The 12,230-nt window shown below is 41.8% G+C and overlaps 1 protein-coding gene across 1 annotated transcript in view; it reads right to left on the minus strand.

Moving 5' to 3' along the window:
- Positions 1-11,767: 11,767 nt before the first annotated feature.
- The window catches only part of GDF5 (growth differentiation factor 5), a gene marked incomplete at both ends in the record, with an annotated part of 3,147 nt that continues 2,684 nt past the window's right edge, over positions 11,768-12,230 (minus strand). The window contains one exon of the mRNA XM_084296536.1: positions 11,768-12,230. This exon is cut by the window's right edge and continues 406 nt beyond it. Within this exon, the coding sequence (XP_084152662.1) occupies positions 11,768-12,230 (463 nt within the window).

Genomic DNA, 12,230 nt, shown 5'->3' on the forward strand with positions numbered 1-12,230 from the left:
AAGCATATAAAAAGAAGAGAAATTTTCAGTAAAAGTATAATCCCAACAATGTATTATGGATATTGCAAGGTTTAGCAAGTATGGACATCAATTGCCTGATCTGGAATTCCTTGGCCACAGGTGCATCGTGGTCCTTGCTCTGGTCTCCAAGAGGGAACTACCCCTCTCCTGTGCAAGCGCTGCAGTAGTAAAAGCAGACCTGGAGCAGAACAGGCTCCTCACTGGGGCACTCACTGGGTTTGGTGAAGCCTAGCAAGCAGCATCTGAACTCCATGACTGAACTGTTCAGGGGAAGCAGAAGTCAGACCTGATTACTTTTTCCAAGCGTATATATCCTAGTGGCTGCTGCTACTGTTAAACATGATAAACTCCTATTTGTTCACTTTAACTTGCCATCAGTAGTCACTGTTTGCTGGGGCAAGCCCAGGATGTTTCCCTCCCCACCTGTCAAGCTTGAAGTGTGCTTTGGCACCCTGCCATTGTGGAGTCTCAACGTCTTGAGCAGACAGCTTCAGAAACAAGACATCCCAGTACTTAAGCCACCTCTACTTCATGAACTTTTCTTCCCATCTGTATGCTTTCTGAAGAAGAAAATGTTTGCTGGTCAGAGAGGTTTTCCACATGCGCCTCCTTCAGCTTTCCATTACTGCTAAGAGGTTATATGGGGTGCAGTGCCATACACTGTACTGTACTATATGCAGAGGTGTTCAGACTTAATTTATTCCCTTCTCCTGGATAAAGATTATTGCAGCTGTGTGTTTTGGAAAACTATCAATGAAGGGAGTTCAGCTCATACAACACACTTTCAATAGGGTACTGTACTCTATATTTCCAGGTTCTGTTTTAATTACACTTGCATATTACCTTGGAGGAAGCTGAAATCTGGAAAATGTTTTCTCATATACCATGTCTTAAACCTCCTTGACCTTCTGTTTTATACCGAGTACATTTATGCTTGTGATTAAAACCATATAATATGGGGTAAGGCTTGGCTATCCAGGATAATCTATCAGAGGCATGCTGTCAGTCCCTACTAGCAACGGCTGAACAATTTTCACCAAGAAATGTCCCCACCATCCCTCAACCCACCACCTTCCAGCAGTAATTCCCTCTTTCTTCTTCCCTCCCTTCACATGGCTCCCAACAAAAGCTGCAGGAGCTGGCCACGGTCTGTGAATAGGGCACAAGGTGGTCTTCCCCTGTGGTAGCAAGTGGTCCTGCTGCTCCAGAGTCCCAGAGGGACCACGCAATGGGATGACTCCCATGGTGTCAATGTATTTATTACCTGTATCTCAATAGAGACAAGTGGGAGTCCTTGTTATGCCTCCCATCACTCCTGCTGGGCTGGGTAGCTGAGCGATGTTAGTGTTGTCTACACTGGAAGCCACATTGCAAAAAAGAGCCTGATGTCCAGAGCTGAAGTCTCCTTGAGACAGCTGGCATTGTCCAGGGTGAGTGGGGCACCGGTGGGCCTCCGGGTGTAAGCGGCTGCAAGCAAGTGATAGAAGCACCCTATGGAATAGCAGTGAGAGGTGTGAGCCTCCTTCAGGTCTCAGAAAATGCACACCTCCTAGAGCTGGCAGGACAACAAAACCTGTATGAATCAGTCTTGTGATCCATTACGGGTATGTCTATCATCTTGTGATTCAATTTGTAAAATGGAAAGATTTTCATCTGAAAGCAGTGATTATGGAGAGCAGTGTAGGTTATAATAGAAGGCTGAGAATGAGCTCCTAATGTGGTACCAAAGAAGAGAGGGAAAGCCAAACCCTGGATGATAATGAAGGTCAAAATCCAGTAAAACTACAGTTCGTGTTGTCTCTGTGTCATTGATTAGACAGTTAATGTTAACCAAATGTGAAATGAGAGATCTGGTGCAAAAAGTATTTGGAAAAATGGAAAAAGTCTAACCAAAACCAACCAACCAACCAAATAAATAAAAGCAGGAGAAAGAATCTGGCAAAGAAAGGGCACAGCAAAAACATAACCAAGGTGATGAACATGTATGTCTTCCATCGAGGAGAGGAGAGGAGAGGAGAGGAGAGGAGAGGAGAGGAGAGGAGAGGAGAGGAGAGGAGAGGAGAGGAGAGGAGAGGAGAGGAGAGGAGAGGAGAGGAGAGGAGAGGAGAGGAGAGGAGAGGAGAGGAGAGGAGAGGAGAGGAGAGGAGAGGAGAGGAGAGGAGAGGAGAGGAGAGGAGAGATCATCAGAGTCTGCATATGAAGAACAATGCCCATAGGAATAAGTTTTTAGTATAGCAGGCAAATAAGCCAATTCACTGATTCAAAGTGAAAACTGGACAGTAGGTAGAAATAAGCTGCTTATTTAAAAAATGAAGTGCTAATATTCACAGTATTAGCTTAGAGCTGACTGTGGTGAGCTTTTTAATACTTCTGGTCTTTAGATCAGTTCTGGATCTCTCTTTCCATATATGTAATACCCAGCTATTTTGTAACATCATTTAATTCCAATGAATTTTAAAAATAGACTTCCTTTTAAAAACAAATTGGTGGGAAAAAGAGACCACATCAGAAAGCCATGCTTCTCTAACAGGACAGTGGCCAAGGTGCCATAAGTCCTATGCAATGGATTAAGCCAGGAGGCTGTACTGTACTAGTCCACTGGAAATTTGGGGCTTCATACAGAACATAAGAATGGTTTTGTTAAGTGAACCCATGGCTCCATCTAGCCTGTGTTCAATGGGTGACAGCAGATCGCTAAAGAAGATAACAAGGACAGGAGAAATGTGCAGTGAGGTTTTCCTGGCACAGCTTCTCAGCTACCAGTGGCTCAGAAAGTCGCAGGTCCCTGTGTCTACCAGCTTTTCATGGAGTTTTCTTACATGAAATTAATTCTGTCAGTTTATTTATTTATTTATTTAACATATGTAGATACGTAACATAGAAACCAGCATATAGTCAGGAGTTGTGCAGCTGGGCATGCTGTAGGAATCAGTATCTCTGTTTCAACCCTGTCCAAAACTTGTTTCATTTGGTGCACCATGGTTCTTGTTTGGGAGCAAACACTCCTTGTTCACATTCTTAGCCCTCATCACTTTTCTTTCTTGCCCCAGTCACCTCTTGCTGAAGAGCTCCAGTCTATCTAATTACTCCTCATACAGAAGCTGTTTCATACCTCCAATCTTTCTCATTGCCTTCTTCCAGCTCTACTATATCACAGTGTTCAAGAGCCGTGTATATCCCTAGAGTGCCTACATATTGTTTTCTCATTTGTTCTCTATTTTTCTCCCAGTCATTGCTAAAGTTGCATTTGCCACCTTGATGTCTGTAAAAACTGAGCTGATATTCTCAAAGATGCAGAGTCCCTAGGTTAAAGTTTTACCTTGGGTGTGCAGCTCATCCAACTAAATGATCTTAATTGTTCTTCCTGCCTATGAATTAAACTACAACCCTTCAATCATATTGCAAGATTCAGTCGGTATCAACAGACCCATAATTTGCTTATAATTGCTAGGTCAAAACAGTGACCCTTTATAGTACTGAATTAAATTCCTTTTCTCCAGAGCCTCCCAAACCTCTGGAATTTCCCCAGAATTCCAAGATTTATTAAAAATCAGTAAGCTTATTGGGGCAGGTTAAATGTTCTAAAACTCAGACAGCGCCAGCACATGCTCCTCATCACTTTCTTATCTTACTGGCATGGGGAATATTTCATTACTGTTGCGAGAAGTGAATTATTTCATATGGCATTTCTCTCTTACCAATGTATTACAATGGTTTGAGAAAGATAGCTTAACTGTATTTACATTTTGAAATAAATAGCAGGTCTTTTTTCCTAGCACTCCAAAGAATCAACCTATTTTTAAAGTTTGTATACCTCAGAAAATCTCCAGCTAGTCACTTACATTTTCTGGAATTCACGGATCTGATTATAATCACAAAATAATCCCTAGGGGGAAAAAAAAATGAAAATGAAGTGATAGAATCATAGAATCACAGAATGATTTGGGTTGGAGGGGACCTTAAAGATCTTCTAACTCCAACACCCCTGCCATAGGCAAGGATGCCACCCCCTAGATCACGTTGGCCAAGGCCCCATTCAGCCTGGCCACCCAACACCTCCAGGGATGGGGCATCCACAGGTTCTCTCAGCAACCTGTTCCAGTGCCTCACTACCCTCAGAGTGAAGAATTTCTTCCTTACATCTTATCTAAACCTACCCTCTTTTAATTTAAGGCCTCTTCCCCTTGTCCTATCACTACACTCCCTGACAAGAGTCCTTCCCCAGGTTTACTGTAGGCCCCCTAGAGGTATTGGAAGGTCACTGTAATGTCTCCCCAAAGCCTTCTCTTCTCCAGGCTGAACAACTCCCAACACCCTCAGACGGTCTTCATATAAGAGGTGCTCCAACCCTCTGATCATCCTCGTGGCCTCCTCCAGTCTTGTTCTAATACTTCCATGTCTTTCTTGTGCCGGGGACCCCAGCTGAGCAGAGCAATCAATGAACTTGTCCCATTTCTTTAATATTTTTGCATACATTTGAGCCTCATCTTCCATGACCAACTCACCCCAAGGAAGTTCAAGTTCCAGTAAGGATAACGTGAAGTGAAAATCCATGGACTGTAGCTACTAGATGTCCAAGCAAACACCTCAGCCTTGACCAAGCTTGGACACCAGGCTGTGGTTCGAGGATCTGTAAAAACACTGTGGCCACGTATCATCACTGACAGCTTCTTGCAAATACATTCTTGCACAGGCATAGTAGTTTGGATGCATGCCCAGAGCCCAAATATGGGGCACTAGTGACCTTTCTTTCTCCCCTCTTTCCCTCCCTGCACTCAGTATTTCTTGCCTGTTAGACTCTTCCAGCAGCTGTTCTCATATTGTACCTAAAATATTCATCTTCCTACAGCACAGCCGTTTACCTAAGGACCCAGCAGCTAAAGGACCCAGTTGAATGTGGAAGCATTTAGCCCAAGTCCTTCCTCTGTGTTACTGGCATCACAGGCTTGGTCAGCTCACCTATTCCCTGAAGGGTGAGCTCTCTGCAAGGCTTGCAGGTGCAGACATCTACCTCAGCCCTCCTGGGGATGCTGTTTGGCTTCCCCTTGTCGGGCATGAGTGGGAATTTCCCAAGTGGAGTCCAAATGCAGCCGCACAATGAGGGATGTGGAGTCCCCCCCACCTTGTGCCTCCCAGCAGCCACAAGCACAGCAGGAAAGGGGACAGGTCCTGGCCTGCAGGTGCCAGGCCTTGGAGAGGAGAAGTGAGCGTAGGGGGTGCTGGGCCTGGGTGCCTCTCAACAGCTCCCAGCTTGGATGCTTCCGTTCCCTCCTCTGGAACCAGTGTCTCCCCTTGGACTCTCAGGAAAGCCACTTGCTTTAGTGCTCTGAATAAGATGAAGCCAAGGGCTGTTGTGAAAAACACACAAAGGCCGAAGTTAAGACATTTGAGGTAACCATCCAGAGCTGCACGCTCAGTCTTTTTAACCTTAAAGCTGCACATGGCTTAGAGAAGACAGCCTGCCTGCCTGCAGCCCATCAGTGAGACTCATGATCCATGTGAAAAACCTCATAAATGAAAGTGCCTCATCATTCACACTCGGGTTTCTCGACTCTGTTACTTTGGACCTCCCCCAGCAGCACACATGGCCACAGTCGGTACTCATGCTAAAGCTACCGATGCTTCTGGCTGCACAGGGCCACTGGCAGAAGCCATTTGACTTTGCTGGGTTTCAGCAGCTTCCTCCCGCTTTAAGTCTTCAGCAGCTTCTGGACCAAATCTCTGAGCAAAGTCCTGAAAGCCAGTGGCAAGTGGAAAGAAGAAAGAATTACTCACACTAAGCCCTCAGGGGAAAAATAAAATAAAATAAAATAAAATAAAATAAAATAAAATAAAATAAAATAAAATAAAATAAAATAAAATAAAATAAAATAAAATAAAATAAAATAAAATAAAATTTTGTTTCACTGTTTGGCTTGTGGACCTTCCTATTTCCACCAGCAGCACTGCAACCCAGCTCTTGTTCCATTTGGGTATGCATTCACTCCATGATCCTGTATTCAGTCCATCTTTATTTTCCATCTATCAGCCAGTCCTCAGCTACTCTAGTCATTCACCACTCTGCAAGTGCTGCCTTCCCCCAAAAGCCAGTTCTCCCCAACTCCTTCCTCACAAGCCACATTCCCTTGGGTGTTTCTTTGGAGCACCTCCTGTGGCATGCAATTCTCCCCACACAGCCATTAGCCTTTTCTCTCCTCTCTCTGGGCTCCTGTAATCTGATCACTAACAATATGAGCTAAGGACTTCTTTACCATCTAAAATTTATGAGTCTTATTGCACCTTCACAGAAAAGATTGTTCCTATGAAGATACAGACTCCCTTGTCTAATCCTGTGGAGGACCCAAGTTGTGTTTCTCTTTCAGTATTTCTGGAGAATGATCAATGTTTTGAAGCCATTTGCACAAGCAAAAATGAAATGTGGCTGATTTTATCAATTTCAAAAATAGTTGTTCCTAACTTTATTCCAATAATAAGTGGCATCATGTCAAAAACAAGCAGACACTTTCTGAATATACTGAAGCATAACACTCATTGTAATGGCATTTCTCTGGCACTACAATGGGCAGAGTCTGCTCAGCACTGATTCCTGAATGGCAAAGCCTGGCACAAGATATTATAGTGAGCAGACTCCTAGAGAAAACAAGCAAAAAAAAGACATTTCGTGTCCCCTAGCAGAGAGTCAGCCAATTGATTACCACTAACAGAGTCATTTCTCTTGACAGCTGTGCCCTTCAAAATGATACCAGGGAAAACAGAATCCAGCTGCATTACTTCAGCTAACCTAATCATTGCAGAAAATTGAAACTAATTCTGCAGGGGGAAAAAAAAAAAAAAAAAAGCAAAATAAGGACATCAGAAAACTTGAGATGACAATAAATGGATTATTCTGAGCAGTCAGCAAAGTATATTTATTGCACTGTATTTATTGTTTTTCAAAAAATGTTGAGATTTCCTTCTTTATTAAATTTGTTGAGAAGCAATGAAAGCTTGTGCAATTTTATTTTTAAATATCACTTTACTACCCAACAGCAATAGTAAATTCATAAAATAACACATGATTGTCCAGGACTATGAAGTAAAAAAAAATTGTTTGCTTTGTACATTCTTATTAGTCTTGGCTAAGATGTTATAAAAGCAGTATCTTTTAACACCTTTTATTATACAAGGGTCAAGGGGTTTTTATGTTTCTTAAAGAAAGCTTCAAATAGCCCACATAGCGGGTTACTGCATCTTTCATATGGCTGCTGTATAAACAAGCACATTTTACACAGGAAATGACATAACCATGTAAAAGTGTACATGGAGTTTAGGCACATATTCAAACACTAATGGGAATGCATTGTTTTAAATGGCATACTTTTATGTTTACCTATTCAGCTTAGTACCCATATTTTAGCCAAATACAACAAAAATTATCCACACATACCTGTCTTATAGTGTACTGTTTATTTGAAATTTGGACCTTCACAAAGACTCTCATGGGACAGATAATGACCCTAAAAAGTAAATATAAATGAGGCATTCTCAGTGAGAGAGTGAAACCTGCCATCATAAAGGTGGAAAGCTGAACTTTTAACCTGTATTACTTTACAGATCAGGTTTCTGTGCATTTCTACCATACAGTTGCTAACACCAACTCACCCATGGGAAGAAAACCGTAACAACAATTTAGGGTGTCTATCTTTGCACATTGTATAATGACCATGCTAAAGAAAGCAGGACCAAACTTGTGCAATTCCAAGTTCCTCTGTTTCTTTCCAGTTTCTTTGCTGTGTGTCTGTCCCAGGCAGTGCCCAGTCCCTGGATGTCTGCTTTCAGAGAGCCATGAGGTCTGAACAAGTCCAGCTGGGTTGTACTTCTAGGCTTGTCTGTGATAATGAAAACGTGTAATAGCCACCTTCACATGGCTTGTGAAGTTTCAATACAAGTTTCTGGTCTCACTCCAGATAACTCAGATTATTCCCATGTGAAAACTTGACAAGATTTGAAATGGTTTGTGAACAGAAAATGAATATATACATGGAATTCAGATTATACATATATATATATATATGTATAGATACATAAAGGACAGCTCACTGTAGGTGCCTCTTTACGTTGCTGTTGAAATTTCATGTGATTTAAGAATAACAGAAACTTCTTTGAGAAGAGCAGTGAAACAGTTCGGTCCTTTCAACACTGTATATTTATGTAATTATAATCATTCAGTGTTTTATGATTAATTACAGAGACAGAAGTCTGTACCAGATGATCCCAGTGGCTCAAACAATACAGTGATAAAGCACTGATAGGCTAGCGTATGATTATACCATGGTGAAAGTTAGTAGACCACTCCAGAATAAAATAGCATCAAACCAGAATTCCTGGAGTTATCAAACATTTTCAGTACTGTAAATGCAAAAGGATACTCTGGGTATCACAACAAACAGCATTATATGCCAATACTCAATTTAAGAGATAAAAGTGAAAATAACTGTCTTCATCCTGCTGTCTACCAAGCCCACTGTTACAAACTCCTCACTTTGAGCTGGACCAAACTTGACAGGACTTCCCCTTCTGGAGGTCACCTGAGCTAACAGCTGAGCAAGGTGGATGTTGGGTCACCACCTGGTCCAAACACTCAGGTTGAAATTACTTCTGTCTGGAGCAAACCCAAAATCTGGCAATTTTGATGTGGTAATAATCCTTTCTAATTATAGTATTTAATTTTCTGTAGTTTCAAATTCGTTTAAAATGGTATTAAAAATCAATTAGTTTTTGTTTGGTTGGTTGGTTTGTCCTTTCAAAATATAACTACTGCTTACCAGAATTTTGGTTTTTGAATCAGTACCAAAGGACACTTTTTTAGGCCTTTACACATTTGTGTTTGTTTTAATTATTCTTTGGTTCGTACTGTTTGCTTTGGGATAATTGTAAAATCTTAGTTTTTTGTTTTGTTTTGTTTTCCATTTAGATGCTGACACACTCAACTTCATTACCACGTATCTGAATCTTTCTCTTGTTCTATTAATGTATTGAGAAATTCATATAAAGGCAGGGAACAAGTGATACTAAGTGATAAGTAGGTTTCTAAAATGCTTTATCATGGCCAGCCTCACCAGGATCATCAGGTTGACCAACAACTCTGCAGCCTGAAATGTCAAGCAATTTTCCTCCTCAGATTTCCGAACTATTGTGTGTCATGAATAACACAAATGCTACCTTCCTTCAAAGGAAGCTGCATCTCATGAATCCAGCTGGAACTGAAGCAAAGTGCCTTTTAGAAAGGTGGTGCTTAGCTACAATTCCAAGTGTTAACTTGTCTCTTAGGTTTGCTTCAAGTAAATTTACATAGGCAGTATTTGCTATTTTAAACCGATTGCCCTGAGCCAGGAAGGGATGCACCTGTGCTGTTAATAGACTGAATAGCACAGCTGTGTCCATCATATGCGGGAACAGGGCTTTCACTAGGAACTTGCAAACAGACACCCGCATGGGGAGCAGTACTCTCACACCAAGGAGGAAGAAGACAACCCTTTCTCATGGTCATCTAACCAACCTCTCCAGAAGGCAGCTGTGCTCAGTGCTAGAGAAAGGAGCCTGAAAAGCTGCAGGCTAGTTACCCAGGAAACAGGCAGCAGAAAGAAGAGAAATGCTTGAGTAGAATAGGCAAAAAAAGAGTATGAAACACCCTCTTGATTCAGGACTGGGCAAGAGAAAGTTTTCTCTTCTACTGTGACAATGGTAAAACATGTCAAGATAAGCTTGTAGTAAAGCTTATGATTAAAACTCCTGGTTTTGCAATTCATACGATAACTTGAAAGCTAGTAGATTGGCAGTCAGGGCTGGGCCAGAAGCCGTTGTCCTGGTCTGAGATTCAGCTGGGAGAAGAAGACCAGGACCTGGGAAGCGTTCACCCCGGGAGCCCTAGGGACAGCCATGAGCCACAAACCAGATATGTATGACAGAATTTCTCATGCACATGTTACTGAGCAGCTTCAAGCACTCATCATTTGAAATGCATATTACCTTGATGTTTAGTCATTCTCCCTCCAGCATTCTGACCCACCTCATGGTGTGTTATTGAATAGCCTGGGCTGAGTAATATCCAGTCCTGCAGGCAGAAATCACCGTGCTAAACTACTGCAAAGAGATTGCACATACGAATGCTTCCCGCAGCGCTTTTTTTCTGTATCACCCTGCTGTAGGCTGTGGCACATGACTGGCCTGTATGCCCAGGGGAGCATACCTGGTTCCACATGTCTGGAACCAGGTATTTTGAGCTGGTTACAGGCTCAGAAGCCTAGAGAGAGCAGGAGGAAGGGCAGAACTTTTTGCTACTATTTCTCTATGGCTATTGACTGGGTGCTTAGGACAGTTTGCTGCTAGTGTGAGTTAGACATTGTTCAGTCTGGGGTCAATGCAGGATGACCTCAGGGGCCATATTCACCTCCCTGCCACTGCCAATGCCAGTGATGATGTGCAGGGCAGACTTCAATCATTTCTGATGGTTCTCATGACCTGTCTGATCCTTCTACGGTCAAATGTCTGGCATCTGATTTTGTAGATGGAAACATATAAAGAATAATCCCATAATAAATTTATAATCCAGGTCTAGAATAGATATAGGAGATATGCAAACACAGTCATTGGAGGGTTGAATAAAAGGATAACAGAGCTCTTTTGCAATCAACTGCATGATGCATTCTTGCACGAGATACATCAAGTGATAGCGTCATTCCACACTAGATCAAAACATGACACATTTTCAGGTTGTTCTTCCCATGTTTCCACAGTCTCTTTCCGCAGCAGCAGTTAGAGGCAACCAAAATACGTGAACATGTTACGCACACCACTAGTATTCTGCTGTACTGAAAAATCCCTTTCACTTGCATTTATTGTATAAAAACATTAAAACAAATTCTTAACAGCATTATAATTATGCAGAGTTGGACAGCTGGACAAAATATAGCACTGTGTCAATAATTTATTACATCTTATGCCATAATTGAACACTTTTACTATGAGCATTTGAGAACAACGTGGGCCTTATACAGAGTAATATATCTTGCTACATAATAATGGAAAGGTGGATACTTAAGAAAGATATGTAGCTTGGAGGAAAACTTACATGGAAACAAACACCTCTTGCTTCACCTATCTCCATGTACAACTTAAATCTAGATCAGCATATTATATTTAATTATTTCATTTTATATATGCATGGTTTCAAGAGCTAATCAGAAAGAAATCATATTACAGCATAACTATTTACACCAAGATGGGAGCATGCCAGAACGCCAACCTTCTCTTTTAGATATCAGTACTTTTTTCTTACGTTTCTTAATGGATAATGCACATGGGACGTAAATTCAGCATCTAGAACATTGTTCAAAAGAGCAAACATCATATCCACAGCTCACTGATACCATCTTTACACACTGCCTCCAGGGTAAAAGCAGGTGATATAGAGGCACAAAGGTCTCATCTTCTCTGACACAAACTTTAGTAAGAACCAGTCCTGTGTTGCCAAAACAAGTCTTTATATTGGGCGGCATGATAGCATCCAAATATTCTAAAATACGCCCATGGAGGAGAGATATACAGAATCACTGGATTTGTTGCTACATCTTTGTAAACATATGTACCCTAGAGGTAAGAAATTAAGTTAGCCTTGTTTGAGCAGAGGTTACATTTGGTGTGTCATATAACCTTTGGTGTGTCATATAACCTGTGTCATAACGTATTCACTTGAGCAACTGTTCTGCTACCTACAGCCACACGACTCCACTACCATGTCCTCATACTGCTTGTAGACCACATTGTTTGCAGAGTCAATGAAAAGAATGCTGATAGGACTCAGCCTGGTTGGGACACAGCAAGTTGGGGGCGTTGATTCAGGGTCCATTGAGTTCATTAAAGTTTGGATAACTGCGTGATTGGTGGGCTCCAGATGGGATCGAAGGGGGAATTCACAAAGACCTTCGCAGTGATACGCTTCGTATTCTAGGGGGGCTATTATCCAGTCATCCCAGCCCATATCCTTAAAATTCACATGGAGAGCTTTTCTGCTACACCTTGCCTTCGGATTCTTACTGGGCCTCTTCCCCTGACGTGTTGCTAAAGGAGCTCTTCTCTTCCGCCTCTGATTGAATAAGTATTCATAAACGGTTTTATCATCTTGGCCAGATCTAGCTTTGATTTCATTGAAAAATAAGTCTCTTTTTTTG

The sequence above is a fragment of the Netta rufina genome (assembly GCF_964035555.1).
Source record: "Netta rufina genome assembly, chromosome: 16".
Classification (NCBI taxonomy): Eukaryota; Metazoa; Chordata; class Aves; order Anseriformes; family Anatidae; genus Netta; species Netta rufina.